Below are 26,818 nucleotides of genomic sequence, written 5' to 3'. Positions count from 1 at the left end.
CTGTTTGTGGAGATGGGCAAAACTCTTAGAGTACTGGGCCCGCTTGCCCGGCTTTCTGGGGGAATATGGTTGCACAGCCAGGCCCAAAGATTTTTCCAGATTTATACTGTTAAATAAGGACCCCAAAAAAATACCACATAAGCAGAATTAGGACCATCTTTTATTTATTTTGAGATGTCTACCAGATTATTTGTGAGGAAGAAAGCATTGCATATTGTTGGATTAAAGTCTGGAGAGCTGCTTCATTTTTCTTTTAGTTTTTGTTGTGATTTTTGTTTGTTTGGGTTTCTTTAATCATTAAAAATAAGTCAGAGAAGACATCAGTAACCTTTGTTTTACAATCTGTAATTTACCACAAGACTATACTGTGCTTAAGGAATGAAAATCTCCCAGTAGGGTTGGTCATGTTTTTCATGTATTTAGGTATTTATTAGATGTTGTAGGCCCTGTTTCAGAACCTAATTTCAGTTCTTCAGAGCATTCTTAATTCTTCGCCAAGGCCACCTCTTCTGCGTAATTTTTAGATGATGTATGTTTTCTTAGTTAATAACCACTAAATCCTCTCTTTATGTTTGGACTAAGATCAGTCTCACTAGTGCTGGCTAATTAAAGAAAGACTTTAAAATATAGAGTTGGCCTGCACTGCTCTTATTTATAATCCCAGATTCTGCTCCTATTTACTGTAATGATGAATGTTACTTATTCTCATTGTGGCTCTGTATGAGCCCTGTACGTGTAGCATTGCTGGTTTGTTTAATTGGTCAGCCCAGAGAATTCAACTCCAAAACCAAACATGCAAGAACTTTTTGAGGACACCATCTGACAAACTTATTTTTCCCCAAAATGCTCATAGAAGTTTGTATTTAAGTTATTTTGACTTTAAAAATCTATTTTGTTTTAAAGAGCATAAATTGAGGCCTGGTGTGACGTAACCTCTTTAACTATTAATAATTAACTGTCATGAAAAGAAGTAAGACTGCTTCAAAAGAGGCAAAACAACAGTAAAACAGCTGGGTAGCTTGACTTCAGGATAAAATGTCTGCAGTGAATTCTGCTATCTGCTAGAAACTCTTAAAGAATTTGGGGGTAGGGGGAAGAAAGGTTTACCATTCCTTCAAATCTAAGTTGGAAGAACTAAGTCCAAGCGGGGGGGGGGGGGGTGGGCGGGCGGGCAGGAAGAAAGGAGGAATATCACTGTGCTCAAATAGATTTCTATTAATAAGTTGCAATGTCTGCGTTAAAAAATCTAATAGAGGGGAATTACACAGTTGGCTATGAGAAAGAGAACTGAGTTAAGTAGGTATTCAAGTGAAAATGGGCAAATGTGTATTTGTTCATTGGTGAACCCAAAGTTTCTTAATTTCATCCATTTTAAAAAGAGATGGTTCAAGAAATGATAATTAATGCTGGTAAGTTAAAGAGCAAGGGATAATGTACTAATTGTGGAACTAGCAGTTCTACCATCTCTTTCCAGGAGTATATATTTTCTTAAACTTTTATGCATTCTATTTTTGTTATTCTTAGCCGTTGTTCTGTATTTCCAAATTCCTCTGTCTGTTAAAATATGCACCAAATAATGTTTAGATTTAACCTGGATTATTTTTGCTGTGTTGCTTCGTAGTCCTGTTTAAACCCATTTTTATGGTTGCTTGCATTTTCTTTGTTGACATAAAACATAAGAAGTATGTAATAAAATCGGTTGTTGTTTTAATGTGTTCGTAACTCCTATTTATGTTATATTGACTGCAATAATTAATCTTTATCTTTCTTTCACATGCTTTGTTGATGTACTGTTAGTTGGTAGATATGTATTTGTATGCTATATATGCAAAAGCTCTGTCACATCTTTAGTGAAACGCTTTGTCAGAGATTCTAGGAATAGTCAGATATGACAAGTAGTTTTTATTGTTATTTCCCTATAATTGAATAATTAAAAAAAATAGAGACTAGAGTTCATAGGAAGAAAAACATGAAAGTGTAGCAGTAACTTGTATTAAAAAAGTATAGCTGAAAAATTATTAGCATTAACTATAATGTAAAAGGAGGGGGAGGTACAGAACATGAGGGGATCTGAAGATGTATGGAGTCCTGTTACCTTCAGTTTCAGATAAACATCTCATTGTAATGCTTTTGGTGGTCTTTTGGGGGGAGGTAAAAGTAAATCGAGATTTCACTGTTAAAAAAATAAATTATGACACGTACTGGTTTTATTTACATTGATGTTAACTGTACTATTGGGGTCAAAGTATATTTCTTCTTCCCATCTTGTCTCACACAATATGTGCTTTCACCTCTCGAAACGCACTTTTTCCCAGCGGTATGAACAGGCAGAGCTTAATAAAAAGCATGATTAAGTCACTGTAGAATGGGGGGAGAAGTAGTGATAGGATTAAACTTAAAAAAAAAAAAAAAAAGTCAGGCAGAGATTGAGAACAGCTGAGTTGAGAAGTGTAGGTTCCGTGCTGTGTACTTCATAGCTCTTGAAGTGCTGTTACTCAGTCTTGAGCAGCCATTTATTATTTTTCCTCACTTATTTGTGTACTTCTGTTATTCCTTGAAGTGGTTATGACAGGTTAGTTTAGTTCTCTCAGGGTTTTTTTTAATTGGAGAAGTGAGGAGGAACCAGAACTTTCAGGGAGCTTCTTTTAGTCCACATTCATGCCTTTTCAGTTTAAGGATGGAAACAGCTGAAGGCTAGCAGAACAAGACTTTCCAGATGGTCTCTCCCATTGTTTCTGCAATATCTGTAGGAAATCATTGGTGTTATTTAATAAAACCATCCATGAAAGGTTGCGATTCTTGCTCAGTTGCTCCTACGCTGCTATTGTCATAAATCATTCCTGGAATTAGCTGTCTAAATACTGAAATAGTATTATCTGCTTGTTTCTTGTAGAGAAGACTGTGGAGAAAATTAATACTTCTGAATTGAGAAAAATGTGAGAAAACCTTTTAACAGCGAAGTCAGAAACAGATGTAATAAATATGCTAGTACTGCAGAACTGATTTCGGGAATCCCATGTAGGGCCTTCCTTCAGAATTTGCCTTTCCAGCCACCCAGGAGCACGTGAACTCTAGTCAAGAAACTGATGTGATATTAGGAAGAATTTCCTTTATCCAGGCACACAGTAAACCATTATAATGCTGATATTGTGCTGACCAGATAAGAGCAACTAGACCCTAATTGTCTTGTTTTAATAGCTATGGTTTTATTTTCTCATATGAAATAAATTTAATACATTGCATTTCACCTTTGAAATTTGCTATATATGCTTCCCGTTTGAAATTTGCTATATATGTTTTAATGTTTATTTGACACACATATAATATGCCAGTTGTCATCCCAGTCACATCTGGCTGCTGTTGTTTCATGTTTACAACTATTCCAGCTTGCAGGGGACTTTTGAAGTAAGTGTTGTAGATACGATGTCCTCAGACCCCCCTTGGTTCCACTGAGCTGTAGCATTTTCACTTCTGTTTAGGGTCTTACATGCTGCTCCATGCTTGTTATTGTTATGTACACTTATGCTTAATCAGTTAGGCTGAGGCTTGCATTCACTAGAATAGGCAAGACATCTTCTGGTGCCTCTTTAAATAGGGGCCATTAAAATGTTGATTTCTTGGTCTTTAAAGTATGTATTGCTTAGAAGATATCTTGCTCTGCCCTTGATTTGTTTCAGTACTTCTCCAACTCTAGCCACATACAAAACTGCATTTACTTTGTTTTTTTCCAAACAAGTTCTTATATTTATTCATGTTCCATTATTCATTCACATCCTGAAATGCTCTTGACACTTCACATATGGTTCATTGGCATACAGTCAAGGAAGACTCTCCATTCTGAACCTTTACAGATTCTGTTGAAGCAATTATATCTGTATTTTCTCCTTCCTATACCTTTTTCTCCAGATGACAGATGTTCTGGTTTCTAACTAGTTTGACAGAGATTGTTTGAAACAACATTTTTTTTTTTCTTCTTTTTTTTTTTTTTTTTTTTTTAAAGCCTGAAAGACAGAAAACGCTGTGGTAAGACAGCATACAGAAAAATTTGTACAGGACACAAAGGTATAAATATACTAATTACACATTTTCACTAAGAAAATAATAAAGTGGACAGCAGGAGAAGAGATTGGAATAAAATGTGTAAAAGTTCACCTCAGAACAGATGACTACCTCAAAACAGAATACCATGTCACAGTTACGGAAGCTGTTGCTAGGAGTTATCTTCATATGTATCTCTCCTAAATGTATTCAACAACTTGATCATGAAGCAAAGAGAGGATAGGAGAGTAGAGCTTACTGTGCCCCAAGCAGAATGCCATCCCAGTATGTGGTCTAATAGACTCAGCGTGGCCCTAATTCAGGATCTGCTGGTGGTAAAATTACATTTGCAAAATGTATTTTTCCAGACTGTCTTGATGTCAACACACCAAAAATGCAAGTAGAAGCTTACATTTCTGCAAAACATGAATGGATGTTTCCAGCTGAAAAATTATTAAATGCCTTAGAGTATGGGCTTGAGATGTTCTGACTGTCCAGTGTGAACAGTTCTCTTCCCTCAGATAATCACAGAATGTTAGGGGTTGGAAGGGACCTCTATGGATCATCTAGTCCAAGTTTGTCTTCTTAAAACACAAACCAGTTATGTTTAAATGACTTGCTGGAGGACGGAATGCATACAGTGAATAACCATTTGATCAAAACTTACATTTTTAGAATTTATTGACATGACATATTTTAGACTGGTTTTCCTCATGATCAGCCTAAAGAAAAAGATCAGCACATTAATCTATTTGCTGTGTTACAATCCATGTATATCACTGTTATGAAAAAATTAAATATTTCTTTTATTTGTTATTTCAGCAAATTGATGAACCATGCTCATTCCAACTGACTCCAACTCATTGACAAACATATAGGTACACAACACGTATGATAGAAACGTTAACAGGTGCACCTGTACTTTTTCAAACCAGGGATTTATTCTGTTGCCATTTTGATTTAATTTCTGTCTCTGTCTTTGATGCTAAGAAGATGCTTATTCTAGATATAGCTTAGGGTGCAAAGGCTGTGGTGTTATTGAATAAATGTTAAACATTGTAAGGAAATTGAAGAAAAATAAGACTCACCTTTCCTGTTCAGCGTAGGTGTTAAGTCTGATTTTGCAGATTTCAAAACCAGAGATAATGTTAAATTCTCATAACCGGGACAGTGCTTGCATATCAGTCCAAGGCTCCTTCACACTCATGCAGCAAATCAGAACAGACAGTCAGACAGATTTAAGGTATTCTCTGCCACTGAATTTTTTAATACCAGATACGCATGAATCCCACAACACTTTAATCCCACAAATCCTGACCTGTCTTCATAATTCTAAAAGGTAAACACAAATGTGTTAATCTTCTGAAGAGATTTTTTTCATGCTGCTTGTTGTTCAATGCAGCTTACAAAGGACAACTGTGGTCAGTGTTTTTAAGGTATTCTGTAGGTCTTAACCTTAAGGTTTAAACCATTCACTTTCTTAAGGAAAAGTCTGTTGAGAAATAAATGACATTTTCTTCTAGGAGTTTCGTGTTAGTGTTAGGTGAATGGGTATCATATCTACAGAAAGGAAGAAAAAGAACAATGCCACTATCTGTTTATAGGTCACCACTGGGCTGTCCTCCAGGTTTCCACTCTCACTTCAGTTATCTGTATGTATTTTTTGCCTTTTACTAACAGTTCATTTTGTAAAATGTGAATTTAATTCTGCAAAACAATAGACTGTGATCACCGTGCTTATTCAGGTAGACCACTGAACAGACGTCCAAAATTTTTGACTTTAGCTCAGTTCTGTTCCAAATAGTACTTTGATTTCTTGTCTGTATCACTGGCGAGAAGTGGAGCTATTCAGTTTTGCCTTTTTTTTGTTTTGTTTTTTTGTTTTTTTTTTTTGTTTTTTTGTTTTGTTTTTTTTTTAAACTTGTGTAAAATTGAAAGCCAAAGGAGTTATTTACCTCTCCACTGAGAGGACTTTAATTCACCCTTAGTACCAGCAGGGAATGGAATAGGCTGAATTGCGTGGTACAGCCTTCCTACTTAGATTTTAACTGGCTTCTCCCCAAGAACCTGTAGACACATAGATTTCTGTTTAACTAAATATCTTCCCCTTAGATGGAAAGTGCACTAAGGAATTCATTTTAGAAAAAGGACAGCAGTTGTCTGCTCTTTAACTTTGTTAAAGGATTATCAGTTGAAATTTCCAGTTTTCAATATTTGCAGTTGTGTAGTATTTCATAAATTATTCCATTTTTGTTTGTCTGCAAATTAACCACTATTCCTTGAGTTTACTCATAAAGATTTCTTTCATTTTGAATTTAACATGCATGTCCTACTAATGCACAAAAACAGGGCAGAAAATAATTACAAGTTTCAAAAAAACAAGGAAAAAAAAAAAGTGAATACTTGCAGAGCAGGTACTGCAGCTAGTGGCTGACCTTTGAGAGGCTGCACAGTTTTTGTTGCTCCAGGGTCTGACTGGCAGCGGTGACTGTCAGTAAAGTAAACCATTACCACTTTTTTTTGTTCCTGCTATTATCATTAGCGGAGTCTTAATTTAAACATGGATTTTAGAACAATATTGTTTCAGAACCAGGTGTTAGCTGAGGGAAAAGTTTTTATATATTTATGAAAAACATCTAATTTTCTTTGCCCGATGATCTTGCCTGTTTCTTGGTGTTCAAATAAGGACAAAATATGTCTCATGCTTTCATAATCAAGATATTAAGAAGTTACTAGTGACAGCAAATCTAAGATAGGCCTCAAGATTCTGTCGTAGCTTAACGTCTGCAAGTAGATGTGTAAGTGACCAAAAATATGCATTTGGAGTACAAATTAACCAAGTTTTCAATTCTTCCTCCCTTTGTCTTCTTTCATTTCTTAGTTTTGGGGGTAATGTTTTGAAAATTTCTTTACCCGTGCTGGACCAACTCTACTGCATCCATCTAGGAATGAAACCTTACTTGTTTTTCTTGCTATTTAAGACAAAGCAGTTAAGTTTTTACTAGTGTACTCTCATACACTTTCATACAGTTCAGTTGCAGATTTAGATTCATCCAAATCAAACGTGATCAAAGTCCATGTTTATGGAAGCTCATTCAAAATGTTTTGGTAAGCCTTGTCAGACAGATTATCACAGGCATTTGAACGTGTTTTGAAGAGTGCACCCTTGTTCTTGAGGCTAAAAGGTAAAATAAATAAAAATAACATGTAGGTTGTCTTTGTACATTTTTAAATACTTCTACTTTGCAGTCATCTTAGATACTCTAGCTGAGGTTGGTGCCACAGTGGGAGTTGCCATACAAACATTGAAGTCCCTCCTGTATGGAGTTTACATTGTAGAAATTAATCTTTTACTTAGTAGTTAGATTCTGTCTTATCTCAACAGTCTGAGAGCTTCTGCAGTTAGTTTATCCTCCATGAATCTTTTAAGTCCTTTCTAAACAGATACATTTGGAGATAGCAGTAGGATTGTTTTCAGAAATTCCAAGAAATGTTAATGTTGTGTTAGTGTTATTAATAAGGCTTAAGATGAAAATTATCTTCAATAAAAGAAAAAAACAACAGTCTGCATTTGTCAGCTGCATAATCTCTGAAAATTCAAATCAACTTTGAGAATCTCATTCAGTGTTATGGAAGGAAAAGCAATGTTTTTTTAGTATGGTTTTTAAAATCTCATGTGGGACAGCAGCAACTAATAGTAAAATATAGGGATTGTTATTATTACTGTCGTGATGGAAGCGAACAGTAGGAGCTGATGTATAGGATTTAAAAGTTACAGTTTTCTGTGTTTTCTACTTTGTGATTATCTGAAAATCCTACCTACTTCTTTTGAGGACAAAGGATTTATTGTATTTTTAGGGTTCAAGTCTTATCTTACCTCTCAGCACCGTATAAGGTAAAGTATGTATCAGAATTTGTGTCATAATGCAAAGAAATCACATCAGCAATTTATGTACAGTAATATAATGTTTCTGGCAATGTGGCAGGCATTTCAGCTTTCTTCTTTCAAAATTACTCTTCTACTAGTTTGATACAAAGAATGAGTGGAATCAGCCCAAATAGTGTCAGAACTGTTATTTGGTCAAAACTTTGAGAAAGCAAAATATTAATTAATAGGAATGGCTATATTTTAAGTAGACATGCATTTGAAAATTGGAAGCAACGTTTGCATGAATGCTTGTAATTTGCATTCTATGTGTGGCTGTATATATGTAATGTAACACTGTATAACAAAATGCTGGATTTTGTTCTTGTTGGTAGACCTGTACAGTACTTTTTAATATGGAGTTTATTTAGGTGTTTAATATAATACTCACTTTCACTTATCTCTTAAAATGGCTTCTTTCCACCAGAACTGGGAATGTTGGCAGGGAACTGCTCATTGACAGAACATATGGATGCAAGAGCAAACCACTTGTGAACTGCAAGGCTTATAAAAATTAGCTTTGGATCACTTTTTGAAGAGTTTGTTTTGTTTGTGTGTGGTTTGTTGGTTTTTTTTATTTTTTTTTTTTTTATTTACTGTTTTGGCACTGTGTCCTACAGAAAAGAATTGGTTTCAGAACATTTCAGGCTTATTGTAGTCACCCATCTTCAACAAAGAATAAACTTTGTAGTTATGTTCATTGGAAAATGAAGAATATTTGCTAATAAAAATCAAGCTGTAGTTAACTTTTGTCAGGCAAGTTGCTTCCCAAATTAGACCTGTAATAGCCTTTTAAAGGCAGCAGCACTTAAACGGGAGTGGATTGGTGTCTGTTTCATGGTTTTAAAGTTCTGTGGTGAAACCAGATTCTTCTTGTTCTTTTGAGATTTGTTACTAAGTAGTCATGTCTCTAGATGAACAGGATGATATCTTACATTAAAATTCATGGTTGAATTGTAGCTCTTACAGTGTCTCCTTAGTATCAGACAGGTTTTTCTGCCTCTGTATCAGAGTAAGTTTTTTGGTGTATTTCTCTTCCTCTATTTGAGTGGAGACCTCCTCTGGAGAGACTAATTCTCTAAATGATCAGAGTGTGTGAATATTTTTTCAGGAGGAGCATGTAAAGTCAGGGCCTTGTTCTGTATCCTACGAAGGAGTTCTGCTTCTTTCACTGTAGAAGATGCTTAAAGAAGCACATCTTAAAGAAACCACATCAATGAGTAAGCCTATGGATCACAAGATGTATAAAAAACTAGTTCTGCAAACAATATGTTTCATGTGACACATTTCACTTTGAGTACCAGAAAGTCACTGTTTTCTTTTGAAAAATGTTAATCTGCCAGCATAAAGTTTTCCACAGTAAAAGATTCTTCTCAGTATCTGGAAAATCTGTGCTGGAAACTTTTCCAGTACTTTTGTATAACTGTGTCTTGTTGAAGAGCAGGAATGGTTTTCAGACCTCTCCAAAGTCTTTCAGATTCTTGATTGATGAACAGGTTAATACTATAATTTGTTCTAACGTTATAGTGCTTCCCATTTTAAACTCTCTTTTGACTTGTGGTCTAATTTGGTTTTATTCTTATTTATTATTTTCAATTCTGTCTTGGAAGGTCATTGTCAAGAAAATGGGTGAAAATATTCAGAAAGTATTGCTTCTGAGCTGAATTTGGAGAAGATACCTTGATCTGGAAAAAATTTCCTGGATAAGTCTGTTTCTTCTTACTTTTTCTCTCAAAACCAGTATCTGGATAATAGCATAGTCTACATACATTGACTTAATTTTCTTAAATATCTTCCATGTTTTCTGAGAGTTGGAGATTAGTTTTTAGGTGTAGGTTGGCTTGGCAAATATTTTGCCCCCAGAAACAAAAGCAGACATATTTCCAAGGAATTAGTGAACTTCCTTGCAAGCAAGTCCTTAAATTTGGACTTATTCACGGCCTAGCTACTAGGACTTCAAATATCCATCAGTCTTAACAAATGGTAAAGACAATACATTAGGCTAGGATTCAAAAATATCAAGGCAATGGCATAGGACAGCATAACAGAAGTCATTCCTGCTCTGAAATCCAAGAGACTGCAAAAAAGAATTCTGAGAGACAGACTGATATTCCAGGATTTTCAACAATGGTTGGCTGGATATTTGTTGTGGTTAAATAATTACATCTTTTCCTATTTGCCAGTGGATTCTGACAGCTGCATATGTACTTTTTATTTGTCAGATAGACTGGATAAACAATTTTTGGCATGTGTATTGTTTGCAAGGTACTTGCTTTGTTTGTTGAGATATTTGTGTAGATAAATGATAAGGTATTTGCCTATTTGGTTGCCAGAACTTTTTGAAAAGGAAAATAATGAACAACAAATGGAAAAATCACAGCTGGCACTAGTGTCTGTTCTTCCAGCCTGTACTCTTGCCTGTGTAAAGCCATGGATATTCTTGTAAACATTGATGATACTGGACACGGAGTATAACAGAATGGTGTTAAAATAATAATGAGAAGACAAGAAGATGGTGATAGCAAAATACTTCCTGGACTGATTTCTGTTACAGAAGTGAAGCCTGTGGAGACAGGGCTGTAGTGTGGCTTGATTTGGAAGTCACGTTTGTGTGTTTTTTTAAAATAAGCATATTCTGTACACCATGGCCACAGAGACAATAAATCTTATGGTGGTAGGGATGTTGGAGGGAACTTGCCATTTTTCCAGCTAATTCTAAGTAGAATTAAACCTCCAGCTCTCTTTCATAATGTATCAAGCAAAGGCGTGGAGGCAGGTCAGAAAGCCGAATCAAAAATATTGATAGGACAAATATATGTGAAGCTTTTAACATAAGGTGCCTTCCCTCATGTATTGTGCATTCTATGAGGAGAGAATGATATGCCATGCTGTAGCAGTACTGAGTCTGCCAGAATACATTAATTGATTTTTTTTTTTTTTTTCCCCTTTTCCTGAACTGAAATCTCAGCTAAGACAGAATTGATCTAGGACAGTAAAAACTCATAGCTCTTGGCTTTCTGCCAGCGCTTATGTTAAAACACTTATGGAATTAATGATAAATTCTTGTACAACAGTCTTTTTACATCTTGATTCACTAGACTGAGTGTAGCAGGTAAATGTCAATGCCAAATAACAAAGTAACTACTTCAAAGAGCTGCCACGTGCCTTACATTTTTACAAATTGTTATTGACTTGAAACATTGAGTCAGATGAAACACTTTTCCTGCTAGCGTATATCATGGCTACATGCAAAACCTGAAATAGTATTTGTGTTCATGCAAAGTTTCTGTACTTACTGCTGAAATCCACAGAGGTTTTACAGAGCTGCTTTTTTTTTTTTGTAGAGTTGTTCAATCATGTATTTTATGTCTATGAATATCACATTCCTTAGATGTTCCACAGGCTTCAAGAAGAACATAAGACTAAGTAGAATATAAAAGCTCTGTAGCCATATTAGAGGTCAGGCTCAGTAGTTGTTTTGTATGAACCAGTTCCCTAGAAAAAAATTTTTATCTTATTTTCCTACATCATTGTTGCTTCCAATGATTAAGTGATGTGAAGAGAATGTACAAGGCACGACTGCGAAAATGAGCTTGTACTTACTTCTTTTTAACTGTAACATTTATACAGCACAAGAAAATGCACTTTCTCCTATGTCTGTTCCTGCTTAATGAGGATCACAGTGTCAAATTGTATACTATCTGCAGTTTGACTGAAGAGATAGAGAAAGTTGAATGAGAGAAGTTACCTTAATAAACTTTGGCTCCTTCTTATTTGTATGCAAGTTTAATCTGTAATTTTGGAACTGATTACAAGGTTCTAATTAGTCTCTAGAGAACTCATGTGGACAATAGATTGCTCATTAGTCTCTCAACTTTCCATAAAGTTGATTGGCTATTTCTCATGTCTAATGTGGAAACCAAAATGATGCTTGTTAATTTGCCTTCCAGATGTTGCAACTTCCTGTCCAGATAAGAAGTCCATCTTAATGTATGTGACTTCCCTCTTCCAAGTTCTGCCCCAGCAAGTCACCATGGAAGCCATCAGGGAGGTGGAGATGTTGCCACGACACTCAAGAGTCACTAGAGAAGAGCACATACAAGTACATCATCAACAGCGTTTTTCCCAAGAAGTGAGTTGGTTCACTTTTCTGCTTTCATCTTTCTGGTCTGAAGTAGTTGTTTCCCTTACCTACCCCATAAGTTTGATGTTAGATGGCCAATGGAGGGAAAAAAACCCATGGCTGTAATGGACAAAGTCTCTTCACCACAGGCAAATCAAATGGACTCGTCTGTATGAACTGTGCTTTTGTTATGCTTTTCACCTTGCACCAGGCTGTTTTAAAAGTGACTATTCAGCAAAGAAGTGCTTTGCACTTCTCTTACAGCACTGAGTGTTTTGATTGTGGAAGGGCACCACAAGGAAGAACACAGAAACTGGGCGAGGTTTTACATTTAAACACAGAGATGTCAAAACTTTTTTACGTTTTTTAGAGAATGGCAGTTGACATTTCTCCATGTTCATGATACGATTTTAGTTTTTTAGCATTTTATTTGCACTGACTTCTATTTTAATATCATCTGTTCTCAGGTCACGGTTGGCCTCAAAAAGCTCATGTAATACTTGGAATTAATTTATGCTTGCTATGTCAGGCTTTTGACTGAAATCATTGGTTAGTCTCTGCTGAAGCATTTAGTGGATTTCAGGCCCGGTGTACTTTTCTGAATTTAATCTGTATCTTGCTTTGGGGACACTCAGTCTCTTTCACAGTACTGAGCAGATGAGTATTGGCTCTGTTTATTCAGGATTTACTACAAGATCACTTGTTTTTTGAGCCTTTGCTTGTAAATTATAAAGAACCTTCAATTTACATTGGTATTCTGCTGGTACTGAGTCCTGACAGTTTGTTCCTTTTGGAAAGGATGTCAGATTAAATGAGAGCTTTCCTTAATACCATCCCAGTTTTGACTGTTGAATACCAACACTGTCCTCGAAAAAGTATAACTGACCTTCCTGCTTCTTTTTCTTCACTTACTCTTAAAATCATAACTTTACTTCTATAATCATGTTCCTCTCCATATGCCTGTTCTTTCCACTGCTAATTTCTTCTTCATAGATCACAGTCAGTGTACCCCAGGGACCTTCACCTTCTCCTAAACCGCGATTCAAAAGTTACGCATATACACAAGCTGTGTATGTCACATCCCCTGGCCAAAAAAGGAGGCAGGTTCCTCCACAGGTCTGTCAATGTTGTTGTTTGTTTTAAAAATTGTTTTATTAAGCTTGTGCTTGGAGTGAAAGAGTTTGTGCATTTTGCTTGTACCTGATCTTGATGACCAACTTTTTCCACGTGTTTTTTTTTAATGTCTGTCGAATGGTTACTTTTTACTGTGTATTTCAGCATGGCTGGCATTAGGTGTTATGCTGATTGTTAGGGATGAACAGCATTCAAACACTTCTGTTTTAGAATTAGAAACCACTTCTTTTGCTATGTCATTTTTGAAAATAGCACACATATTGCCTTAAAAGAGTATTAAAAGAACAAACCAAACATAAGCTGTATTTGGCATCTAGCTGTTATATTTTTGCGTCAGGTTTGATTATAGAAAAACAAGAATAATTGGGTTTCTCTTCTTTTCCTAAACCTCATGTCTATTAAAGAAAATAGTAAGTGATGATATTTTTCAGGACATTACTGTAGTTAGAAGAGAAAGGAAACATTAAATTTAATATTTTTTATATGACCTGGATTATTAGATGATAACAGCTAGTCATTTTATCACAAACAGCACCATGCCAACATTCAGGTTAAGGTTTTGTTTGGGGTTTTTGATTTTTAAATAGCTGCAGTAGTTCAGTAAAACTTGTTTCAAGCAGTCCTTATAGTGAACATTTCAGTAGTCAGCTTTTTATAACTTTTGACAAGTGTGAGAGCGAAAGGTCATATTGTGTAATGCAATGTACTTTCCTTTATTACTCTGGGGAAAAGAGATCTGCATGTATCTGGTGCTGCAGTAGAAGTTCTCTTGTGGAGACTTAATTCTGTCTAACTTTTAAAAAATTTATTGCAAAATTGCACTTTAATTCAACACCACGTTTCTGAATCTACTCTTCAAGTGACAGGTATTTTACTGAATGAGGACTTCCTTTTAAGTACTCCAGGAAAGAAATCCTGTGTGCATAAGCATGAGCTCTGTTACATTGTACTAACATCAAATATGTTGCACTGAGGATTAACACAGCTTTTAAACAAGGTGTTTAAAACAGGTATAATTGATTTGTTCTACTTGAATACTATACTGATAAATTAGAAGAACGAAGAGTCGCGATATAGCTTTTTTATTTTCTTGAGCTACTTTTATTGTGAGCGGTTGTGGCTTTTGTCAACACCCCCATCATCAAGCATAATGTGCAAGCTGATATAATTGAAGTCAGTTCTACACAACATAGTTATTAAAACTGAGTGAGAAAATATCATTCCATTATTCAGGCCTCACCTAGCATTCCAGTTTTCAGATCTCATGTACCTCACTTTGGAAGCTTTGTCTATGACATTGATGCAATAAACACTAGTATAATATAATTCTGTTGATTTGGCAGAATCTAACTGACTGGAACTGGGCCGTATTGTGCTAAAGCCACAACAAATATGAACAAATGAAAAGCATTCACTTAAAAATCCTAAGTGAAAATCACCAGACCCAGTCTTGTTATAATCAAGATAAACTTGAATTGCAAATAATACCAATTAATATGTTAGTTCAATATATGCAATTCTTAATCAGTGGTAATGATTTTTTTGCCTCTAGCCATGTATTTCTTGAAGAACAGCTACCATCTAACTATTAAAACAAATTTATACTCCTGGTAAAGTAGTGATTGATAATTTTTTGTTTACATATTTGAAGCTGGTAGACCTTAATAATATCATCTATTTTAACTAAAATAAATATTATTTCCTTTGAAATTCTTAGTAGCATTCCAATTTTCTGCCAGCTATATTATGACTTTTGGATAACAGTATTGGTATTGTAACTGCCTGTAGAATTTTCAGCAAAAACTACTTCTCTAGGGGATTGCATTAAAAAAATCAAGACAAAGTTGACGCTTTTTTTCTTGGATTTTGTAAAGTTTAGGAAGCTCTCTCTCATTTCCATCTGGTTATCAAAGAAAAATTTCAGTAGACTTACTTTACTGTGGTCTGCCAGTTTCAACAGTTTCTTAGGTACTGTAATTGAGAAACAAGATTTTCACAAACTATGTTGGTCTTCTGTTGAAATGTATGAGTCATTTTTTCTTTTCAGATCTCTACAAAATTTCATCGTACAGGACTTGAATATTATAATTTCTCCATCATAAGCAAAGAAGATACATAGCAACTATCAACATAAGGTCTTTCACCAGCTTCTCCCTAGAGGTTCTAGCTGCTAAGACTCATTTTAAATGTTGTAGTGTTTAATTGGGTGATATTTCTACATTTGGAAGAATGGTCCAATAGATTTCATAGTCCAAGCACGAGCCAACTGGAGCTCAGAAGAAAAAAAAAAAACGAAATAAGGCCTCTTTCCAAAGATTTGGAATGTTATCCTGCAAATTTGACCATATATGCTGTGTGTTTACTGCATATGTCAATTGTCAGAAACTGTAAAAATGAAATGAGCTATGATTCTCTGAGCTGTCTGTTGGCAAGAGGGAGTAACATTTCCTCTTACACCATCATCTGTCAAAGTCCTTTCCCTTCTATCTTCTACCCTTATGTATTTCTTTTATGTCACATCTCCCTTCACTTTCCCCATCTTCACACTTCCTAATACCTTCACAGCATGTGTGTCTTTAAATTCACCCTTCCTTTCTGAATTCTTATTCTGTTTGTTGGTCAGTAGTACACTTACAAGGCCTAGTATTCTAGTTGCACAAATTTTGGCCAGCCAAGTCTTGCTTTGTTTAACTGTGACATATCTCAGATTCAAAGACAATCATCATTCTGCCAACCAGCTCACTCATTGCCTTCTTGTTGTTTGGTCTGTGCTTGACTACTACTGGCTGAAGCCGTTAAGCCTTTTTAAATGCTGTTGCTAGCATGAATAGCCATTCTGCTAGTTCTTAGGAAGTGTTTTCCTCCTTTACCTTGTTTACTTAGAAAACGTTCATAAACTCATGCAGATCTTGGGATAGGAATCTACTTCTCAAACTGAAGTCCTTGAATGCGCTGTATTAACTTTAAGAAAGGCCCAAGAGAAAATATTCATGTTGACAGGTTTCAGATGGCAGTTACTGCTCAGCAATTACAGAAGGCTTGCCTGACTTTGCAGCTCTATATTTTGTCTTGTATGCAAGTCTTTGTAATGAGACAATCAGTATAGCTTCACTTAGAAAAAAAGGATCCTTAGTTTTCTGAAACATTTCAAAATCCCTGTTTAAAATTACTCTTTCACTTGTATTTTATGTTTATGAAAGCCTTTGGTTTTGTTATATTGCTTCATCTCATTGAACACCTGACCAAGAAGAAGATAGTTTTACTTTCTAATTTTTTCCACAAATGTTTTATCAGAGCAGTTCCTCATATTGTTCCTTGGTAAAACTCCTATCTCTGTCTTCATTTTTACTTACTACATACTACCTAAAGTCCACATGACATAAAATATACTGTCTTAATAGGATTCAAGTAAAATAAAAATTATAAAACACTGAAGTACCTAGGAAAAAAACCCTTTTAACAAGATATTGGAAGAACAATACTGAAAATGTAAGCATTTAAAAAATATGTATTAAAAAAATCTGTGTAAGTTTTGAGACTGGTACTTTGGTAAATAAGCCTGTCTAAAAGGCCAAATTTGAGTCTGGCTGCCTTAAATTATCTGTTATGCAAAATCAAGCCCTTTGTGTCAATATCACTGTAGAATTTTGTTCTTTTAACAGGAGTTACGTTTTCTTCATTCTATGTTATGTTATGTGAAGTACAGAATTTGTGTGCAGGATTACTCTTGGCATTTAAAATTAAAAGCTTCAGTAGAGTAGAATTAAAATCACTTGGGATGCAGTAGTGGCTAATAGGGACAGTATTCTCGAGCGCTTAATGATTTGGTTTGGGACTGAAGAATTGCAGGCTTCACTTCAGGCCTTAACGTAGTCGTTAGTTGGTGGGAAATTCGCAACTCTTCAGTCATTACTCCTGTTTTACAGAAGTATTGTAACACATTTTTTCTCATGTTCTCTATTTTGTGATACAGATTCAGCAGAGTTACTTTACTGGAGTTTCTCCATCAGTTCATAACTATAGTAACTACCTTGAAAGGTCACTAGAAACTCATTATAAAACTAAGCTAAATTTACTCACACACAGCATGAATCCTTCTCGCAGCCTTGCCCTTGAGATTTCTGGTTTTCTGGACCCTTAATTTGCCACATTCTTGGTCTTCTCCCAGCAAGTTAACTTCTTTAAAAGTGCTGTGAGACCTCTGTTCTGGGACCCTTTGAGGTTCATCTTTGGCACAGACTTCAGTGATGCAGCATCACAGAATTGTCAAATTGCTTTCCTTTGAACTAAACCAGACCTTTCTTTTACTTAAAGGCAGTGACCCAAATACTGTCCTGCTTACATTGTGGTAAAGTGTCCTTTGGAGAGGCATCAGAAGAGAACTCTCATAGATTAAAGTACAACTAGATAGAATTTTTGTTTCAAGTTCTTTGTAATACTGCTGAAGTAAGACACTCAGCACAGAAAATACCCCATTGACACTACTGAATGTTCATATGGGATTTATGGGATAATTTAAAGTAGAAGTCAGTTAACTTCAGCAACCACTTGCTGAATTATCTGCACATTTAATCACAAGATCTTGATGAATATAATTTGGGCAACAAGTATAACCATAGTTAGCCTAGGTGTTCTCTTTTGCATGGAAACTTTCTTCATTCAGAAAGCTAGAAACTGTTTCTGTAGTGCCAAGTAAGATCCCTAAGACTCAGACTAACCATAATGAAATAGCAAAATCCATCACCAGAGTTCAGAACAAAGAGGGGCAGAGATGGAAAAAAGAAACTAAGAGCGAGTCTTTGGATTTCTTGGGGAGCTCTCCTGAATGCTGTGTCTTCAAGGAATGTTTTGCAAAATGATAAAGCAGTTTCAAGCATGTCTGTGTATTTTATGTTTTCAATAACAGTCTGGCAAATTGATGTCTTCTCCAAGCCTGAATGATTGTCAAGATTCAGTTGCCTGTCACTGCTTCATGTATAGACTGCGGCAGCAGTTCTAACTAATTTTTGTGATTTCTTCAGTTTCAGTATTTATTGTAGACTCTTTTCAAGTGTTTTGCTGTCAAAAATGTTAGTATTCTCATGGGTGAGACAGAATAAGTGATAAGCCATAGTGCACCTGGGCCCTGGTATTAAGAACCCAGTGAGATCAGAGCGTTTACTTGGTTATCTCACACACTCACTCGATTCCCCCCAGAGCTAAGCTCACAAAGTCTCAACTTCCCTCCCCAGCAGAGAGGTTGCTGCTGGTCCAGGAAGGTTGGGCAGAAAGTTGCATCAATTTGTGCTGTGCCACTGCTTGCCATTACGCTGTTGGGCATCAGCAGCCAAGATCCCCAGGAATTCCCTGCTACTTGTCTCTGCATATCTCTCTGGTGACTGGCTATAGGACATGAGGAAGTGGTATGAAGCTGCATCAGTGGAAGTTTAGATTAGACATTAGATAAAGGTTCTTCACTGAGAGTGTGGTTGGTCACTGTAGAGGGCTCCCTGGGGAAGTGGTCATGGCACCAAGCCTGTCAGAGTTCAAGGAGCATCTGGACCACGCTCTCAGTGATACGATTTAATTTTAGGTAGTCCTGCGAGGAGGAGGGTGTTGGATTCAGTGATCTTCACTGGGTCCCTTCCAGATTGAGATATTGTACAATTCTTTGATCTACAGAATCTGCTCCCACTTCCAGGATCTGTCTTCTACTCAGCATCTTCTCCACCTTATTTCCAAACCCCCTTCTCTTCCCTGACACCAGTTCTTCTTTTCATCAGCAGCTCCTCTTTCCATAACTCTAGGCTCCTAGTTTTCACCATCTGAACAGTCTATGTGCAGAAGCACAACTCATGATCAGCCTCCTAGCTGGTGTTTCTGTCTCATGCCTCTTCAGTAATGGGAGGATTCAGTACATGCTGCTTCTGTCTAGACCATTTGTTATCAAAATTTACAACCAGCCCCTACTGGTTGCACCTAGGAAGTAGCAGGAGTCTTCCTCAGAGCTCAGAAGTGCAGCAGCCCCCACTCCGTGCAGCAGTGCACAGTTATCTTCTGCCTGTTCATATGCCTGTTCGCATACCTATTTGCTTTCACTAATTAAGCTGTTTTCACCTCCAACAGGTAATGACACTTCTTTAGAGTTTAACATAAAAAGCAATTACTTACTGACTTTTCCGTCTCTCTTTAACTTTGCCTTTTAATTGACCTTAAAAATCATATGAGAGAATTTTTTATGTGAGACTGTTTCAACTATGATTTCTTAGTTAAAATAGCTATAAAGCTTTTTTAAACATAGGAACACTAGAAATGCCATGTGGTGTCCCATGTGAATTATAAGACTCTTCCTGGCTGACTAATAAAAAAGTGTAATGTGTGATTCAGGAAGTAAACATCCTAGATAAAATGTATCTATCTGCTGTATATTCAGATTTAATCTAATAAATCAGAATAACTTTGATGATCACATGAGTTAACCTGTATGTGGCTGGCAATATCAAAGAACAAAAACATTTTGTAATAGGTGAATTTGATTGGAATTACTTTTAAAGTTGTTTTTTTTAAACTGTTAGAAACATGGAGAAGTTATGCAGGTCACTCACTGATTACATTATTAGTGAATGTATTTCTGAACAGAGAACGGTACGTTTCAATAACACACTGATTATTTTTTTCTTCTGGGTTATTTTTTAGGTGCTTTTAATTAGCTTTGGTGTTATTTTGTTTCATGTGTATTTTTTTGCAAAGCACACTTACCAAGAGATTCCTAATTTTGAAGTTGAACTGTGACGGAACAACTCCTTGGTTTTTTTTAAGAAGGTCTGTTATACAAGTTTTAATCTGTAGTGAAATTCTGCTGTTTCCAAATTAGAAACCTCATGTATGTGAGTGAAAGCATTCACTTGAAAAATGAAAATTTTCACTGAAAGACTTTTGCAATTTTAAGTATTTTTGCCTCTCTTGTTTTGAAAAGTACCCAATTTTCTGTGGTTTTTGAATACTTTAATTTTCAAGGCATGCAAGAAGATGGAAAGGATACATAACATTTAAAAAACTTCATTTGAGCTAGTTTGTGCTACTGAGTCTCTTGAACGTAGAAGTGTATCTGTGTGATATTACAAAAATGGATGTAGCTACAGCAAATGAGGGCATTTATACTCATTTACTGTAAACATTTGATTGTTTTTTATATCCAAAATGTGTTAACTAATAAATTTTAATCCCCTTCCTGGCCTCTAGAGTTTAGGCAATAGTGCAGAATTGCTTATATAAGCAGTGGATTTGATACAAGGGAAGGGCTAGATGAAATGTAGGACACAACGCTAATAAAAATCCTTACTGCTAGATAGACTGGTGTCCATTTTTTCCTAATCTCAGGACTGAAATTGAAGGAACTTGAGGATTCGTACAACTCCAGAAATCATTATGCATCCCCATTTCAAACCCTTATGAAAGTTCTTTCACTTTATGCAAATATGAAAAGAGAATTTAGTCGGAGACTGAAAAAGCAAGCAATTGACTGTTTATCTACTATCTTAAGTACTCATGCAATAAGTTGACGGTGTGCTATTGCCTAACTCTTCTGGTGTAGGAAACTCACGGCAGTATCTAAATCAAGACTATTTGCATCTGCACATGAACCTTTATCAGTGTGATTTGGTTGTTCCTTTCTAATATATGCAGTCACAGGAGCTCGAGTGGACTGAGATGCAAGATGCCTATTCACTTCCTCACTTTGGCTCCTGGGCATTGGAATTTAAAAAATTTAAGGCTGATCAAGAAAAAAGAAGAAGTATCAATAGTACTTCCTTTCTTGCTTTCTGTGTCTTTTCTGAACATAGTTTTGCCAAAGATGAGACTACAATTTCCTCTTAGATTGACACTGTCACAATCTTTGGTGGAATTGCTGAGTTCTGTTGAAATACAAATAGTCAAATAACAGGGAGCCTGTCAAACATTTTAATACTCAGCTTACTCATTCAGTGGTTTTGAAAGATGTACTGAGCATGGATTTCAATTCCATATATAGAACTACTGCATTTACTTGAGTATGCACCTTTGTTGCTTCATCTGATTTAAAAGATGAGTTCATGCTTTGCACTTTCATTACACCTAGTTAAGCCTTTGAAATGCAAAAAGTGGACACAGCACTTGTGTCTCTTGGAAAACCTCTCAAATCAACAGAAGACTTTACCACACAAAAACAATTTTAAGTATTTGTCCAGAAAGTATAATTATAGCATTATTCTAAACAGCATTATTATTATTTTGTTACTAGTATCTGTATATCAGGTGAGCTTCTCAGTAGTGTGATAAAACTTTGTTTCGTAATTTCAGATAGCGTTACTTTATTTTACAGTTTAGTTTATTAACAGCTTTTTGTACTGATTAATTTATCTAGATTTGACATTAATAAAATAAAAAAGACAGCAAAGATGAGATACTTTATATATTAGTCTAATCATATTTTCATGCCTCCTATTATCAATAATACCAAAAAAAAAGCCAAACCCAAAGAAATACTGCAATGCTGATGTAGAAGTAGTGGCACATTTTGTTCACATGCTCAGGAAGAGGAGAGAAAGCTTGCTCTAGAGCCTCCTCTTGCTCAATGGCTTTGCTGCCCTCATCAGCGAGAGAAGCTTCCTTGACCCCTGTAGCTTCATCTCAGCTTTCTCTGCCTGATTTTCTGCAGAATGTCAAAGGAGACACTTACTTTAACATAAAATAGCTTTAAGAGGATACCTGAAGTGTTGGTTAAATGTATGTGAATATGATGAAAACAATGACTGCATTTTCTAGTTAGAACTACTTCTGGTGAGTGTTAATTGCACTACTTTTGTATAATTTAACTAAACTTCCTGTAACATGTTGCACCATCACGTGGTTGAATTTTAAGTAGCTAAAGTAAGAAAGAGTAACATTTTTAAGTAAGGTAGCTTAAAAAAATTGGATACAGGTTATGCAATGTGCCCTTGAAATGCCTGTGCCCAAGGGCAGCTGTAACTTTGCGGAATTGATTAGTTCCATGTTTTACTCTATTAGAAAATCGTGAGATTTCTGTGGATAAAACCTTTGTGCACTCAGGTGCATAAAGTAGTCTTCATGGTAAACTCTAAAATATTTTTGGTGCATGGCAAATGCTTCTGTGTTTAGAATGCTGAAGTTGGATTTTGAGAAGTGAACGGAATTAAGTGCCCACTGCCATGGAGAATCAGTGGGGGAGGTTCTGCTTCCTGATTGCCATTTGCACAGATCTTTACATCTGAGAAAGGGGATAACAATTTTTTTTTTCCTCTCTATTTGTATTAATAGCGTTAGAATTGTTTTCAGGGTCTGTAGGAAATTCTGTGTATTGTCTGTCAGTTCACTTTGCATGGCAGGCAGGTCTGTAGGTTTACGTGGAGTAGTGACTTTTGAAAAGGCCGAATGGCTTATCTCTACTGATCATCGAAGTGCTGGTTTCTTTCTACCCCCCAGTGATTTTGATGCAATAGAAAATGTGTATTGTAATGCTTGTATAGTAGGCTTTCTGTCTAAGATACTGCAACATGTCCTTCATGTTTCTGGTCTGCATGTGCAGACTTCAGCTACAAATGTACAAAGAAAGATATTCATAGATTTTCCACATTCATTCCAAACTGCAAAGGCTGTCTCCGTATGTACAACAGTGTTACGGATTTTTGCTTTATAGTTTTCTGAGATTTAGAAGTATTCTAAGCAATATCATCATCTCTCCTAAGAGGAGAGGTTGAGGGAGCTAGGCTTGTTCAGCCTGAAGAAGAGAAGGCTGAGAGGGGATCGTAAGTGTGAGTGTCAAGAAGATGGGGCTAGATTCTTTTTGGTGGTGCCCAGCAACAGGACAAGGGGCAATGGGCACAAACTGAAGCAGAGGAAGTTCCAGCTGAACACAAGGAAGAACTTCTTCGCTCTGAGGGTGCAGAGCCCTGGAACAGGCTGCCCAGAGAGGTTGTGGAGTCTCCTTCTCTGGAGATATTTAAAACCTGCCTGGACAAGGTCCTGTGCAACCTGCTGTAGGTGACCCTGCTTTGGCAAGGGGGTTGGACTAGATGGTCCACAGAGGTCCCTTCCAACCCCCGACCATTCTGTGATTATTATGGGTGTGTTAGCCTGAGGTGATCAGTAAGCTGGGGGAGGGGGGGTAATAGGAGGAGATAACACTTTAAAAGAACGATACATTTGGGTCGGGGGAAACAGGCATGTTTTCAGATGTTCAAACTTCTTCAGAAATTCCAGTCCTGAAAGCATAACAAAGCATAGCAAAAATGAGAACTTCAAAACCATAAAAATTGTAGGCATTAATGTGGTGTTCAGAATTTATCCACACTCCTCCAAGGGAAAGCATTTGTTTTATTAGAACTTAGTTTAGCTGTAACAAAGAAATAATACATATATTTTGATGGGGTAAAACATTCTTAAAAATGTGAAAGGAAATTCTAGTTGCCCGATAGTGCTGTCATTAGAGTGGAAATCATGGTTTAAAGAAACTGTGGATGATGTAGTGAGGCATTAAACTTACAAAAACAAATACACATTTTTAAAAGGTTAGAAAATGAAGTTTTGCTTATGGTATTGAAAGATCAAAGTTATTAATATAAAACAGTAGCACTCTCTTATAGAATGGATTCTGCAAAGTGTTTTCCAAGACATTTTGAAAATACATTGAAGTATGTTTACCTCCCAAGCATGAATAAGACATAAGAATAAAGATTATATTTTATGTGTCATTGTTCAAGAGAATGTTTTAACTTTAAAGCATAACTTCCATTAATGTAAATGAAATTGGCACATATGTTAAAAGGAAGTCTGAACCACGGATGGTGTAGACAGGTGAAAATACGATGTGCAAGTTTCTTGTTGGATATTTTATATAGACAATCTTCCAGGCTTATATTTTCCTACCTTCTCTATTTCTACTATGATCTTTCACATTTATTTCTCTCTTTGGTATTTAGCCTCCTAGCTAACGTAGCAATATAGGCAGCTTCTACCAAAGCTGCATTTTCATTTGAATAATTGACAATACGTACTGTTGGTCCAATACATTGCTTGTGTCAGCTTCCGAGTTGTGCTTTCCTGCATATTAGGCTTGATATTTGGTTAGAAGTATATAAAATAAGTTTTTCTACCATTCTTTTTGACAGAAAGTATTCTGTTACTATGAAATATTTTTCTTGTGCTTTGTTCAGTGGAGAGCACATCTCAATTTCAGTTTTATCTTTGCACAAATGGAAGAAGTCTAGTATTGATTTGTCTTCATTTTGTATTCTGATCCTTTGCTTCTGGAGTATTAACAAAGGAATTCCAAAAATAATTCTATTGTCTGTCAGTACCAAGCAAAAAAATGAGAACAGAAAAGGGAGAAGATAGAGAGAGAGAGCGTGCACACTCGCAAGAGGGAGCGTGCAAGCAGAGATAAAAACCTATAAAGATGCTCCTTCCTTTAAAAAAAAAAATCATGCATACACTGATTGTGTCAGGGACATCACATACAGAGGACTGTAGCTTCAGATGCAAGTCAGAGACTGTCAGTGGGACAAGGGGAGGGTGAGATGGAACAAGAAATTGACTCTCTGTTATGGGATTAATAGCAGAGGGGGCAGGTTTTCTGTGTCCGTACGATGCTTCTGTGTCGTTTGCACTGAGATTTTGTTCTATTCAGTATAGCCTGTTGGCTATTTGTTTCGTACACTTAACATTCTATACACTTAACAAGTGTATTTCATTGTTGAGGTGTTATATGCATCTAAGGAGAGAGTACCATTGTCATTATTAATTTTGACTTTTTACTTTTTACATCATCTAAGGAAAAGAGCTTGGTTTTCACTCTTGTATAATAGCATCTTCAGTACAAAGTGAGCGTGTTGAGTCTCTTTGCATAATACCTGGCTAATTTAAAATGTGTTTGGTTTCTGGGTTTTGTTTGTTTGGGTTTAGTCATTAATGTAACTTTTCCCTAGGGTGATCATTCAATAAATATAGCAGCATTCTGCTAATGTAGATGATCCTGTCTTAAGGCTGGGAAGGGGACTAGGAGACAGGTCTAGATTCATAGTACATTGCCAGAACTCAGAAATGGAGTTCCTGTTGCTTTCCTGGATGTCTTTTGTGCTCTGGGGATCCGAGTTGCTGCCTTTCCCTTTGGGTCGATAGTAATAGGTCAGCCCACTCCAGAAGCAATTGTTGTCATTTCATAGCCATCCAGTAGTCCTTACTTTATCAGGTGATGATTTCAGTTTTTCTCTAGAGAAAAGCTGCATGTATCAAAAATGCATAAACTTGTCTGCTTCTTGAACAGTTCGCTTAAGTTTTCATTCCTACTGTTTTCGTTATGCAACTGCTCTGTTGATTCATGAAGGCTTATATGGAGAAGGGTATCAATACGAAGCTTCTTTTTATGCTTAAAGTGGATTCTCTGCTATTCTGGATGCAAACAGTTCCTGGTTATGCGCTTTTAAAAAAAAATACTTTGGTTGCTTAAAGCGTACTAGAGTTTATACCTCAAGTACTCCCAGTGAATTGAACTTGCAGTTTCAGAACAGAAACGCACTAGAGTTAGAGTCTCTTAAGTATAAGGGCTGTACTTTGAAGTGTTTGCAGGCTTTGTATTTTTGTTGCATTTAATTTATCCTCTTCATTTCTGTCCTTGGACTCCAGTGGTGTGGTGTTGGTGACTTAGTGTAATTAACCTTTAAGAGCGAACTAAAGTAATGTGTGAGCTTTGGGCTCTTTCATGCAGGACAAATGGTCAATCTGCCTTGATTAGCTGGATGGAACAGTGCTGCTGACTGAAATATTTGACAATATTTTAGAAGAATTTTTTAGGTGGTGTTATTGTATGCAACTCAGTTTCCTGGTAAATTGTACAAAGATGTTTTGGTAGTAGTATATCACATCAACAAGAACTATTTAGGTACAATTATCTGAAGTATCTTTTAATTAAACTTAAAATATTTTCTCATTTCACTGCTGTAAAAGCTTGAAAACAGAAATTGAACATAATTTTTTAATAGAAAAGAACCTTGTCTCTTAAAGCAAAAGTGATGAGAGACATGTCAGACTACATATCAATAGGCAGAAGTAAGCATATAATAATTTCATAAAAAAGGTTTTTTTCAGTTGGTAGTGCAATTTTCAAATGTTGAACTGATTATTTGTCTTAGTGTTAGAGTGAAGGCTTTAAGCTAAGAATATCCATTCCAATGTAAAACAAGAATTATAAACAGTTTGTTTTGTTTTTTAAACAGAAAATACAATTTTTTCAATTTTATGTATTACTAGTAGCATTTCATAGAAGAGAGGCTGATGTTAATTATATGCACAGAAAATACACTAGCAGAAATGTGTGCCATTTGTAGAAACCATTAGGTGAAATGCAATGTTCCTGTACTCTGTATTAGTTTACTATGAGTAACTTGTGAAGTTTGAATTTGACAGTAGGATCAAGAGATTCTGCAACACTGTGTCCACTCTAAAACGTGTTGAGGTGTGATAAGAATAGCTAACTACTTGGTTGTGTAAGTTTTCATGCCTGAATTACATTTGCAGATATTGTGAGGAATAAGAAATTAATTCCACTGCACAATGTGTTGTAT

The 26,818-nt window shown here is 36.0% G+C and overlaps 1 protein-coding gene across 17 annotated transcripts in view; it reads left to right on the top strand.

The window, feature by feature from the left end:
- DMD (dystrophin) overlaps positions 1 to 26,818 on the top strand; it is a 1,341,705-nt gene that overhangs the window by 470,352 nt on the left and 844,535 nt on the right. For 15 of the 17 annotated variants that reach the window (XM_075430270.1, XM_075430262.1, XM_075430244.1 and 12 more), the window contains 2 exons: positions 11,914 to 12,095; positions 13,080 to 13,202. In XM_075430270.1, the coding sequence (XP_075286385.1) occupies positions 11,914 to 12,095; positions 13,080 to 13,202 (305 nt within the window). The remainder of the gene's footprint in view (positions 1 to 11,913; positions 12,096 to 13,079; positions 13,203 to 26,818) is intronic. The other 2 variants (XM_075430225.1, XM_075430235.1) reach the window with 1 other exon arrangement.

Source organism: Opisthocomus hoazin, chromosome 1, assembly GCF_030867145.1.
Source record: "Opisthocomus hoazin isolate bOpiHoa1 chromosome 1, bOpiHoa1.hap1, whole genome shotgun sequence".
Taxonomy (NCBI): domain Eukaryota; kingdom Metazoa; phylum Chordata; class Aves; order Opisthocomiformes; family Opisthocomidae; genus Opisthocomus; species Opisthocomus hoazin.
The sequence above is the reverse complement of the archived record's forward strand: the minus strand, read 5'-3'. Positions and strand labels throughout refer to the sequence as shown.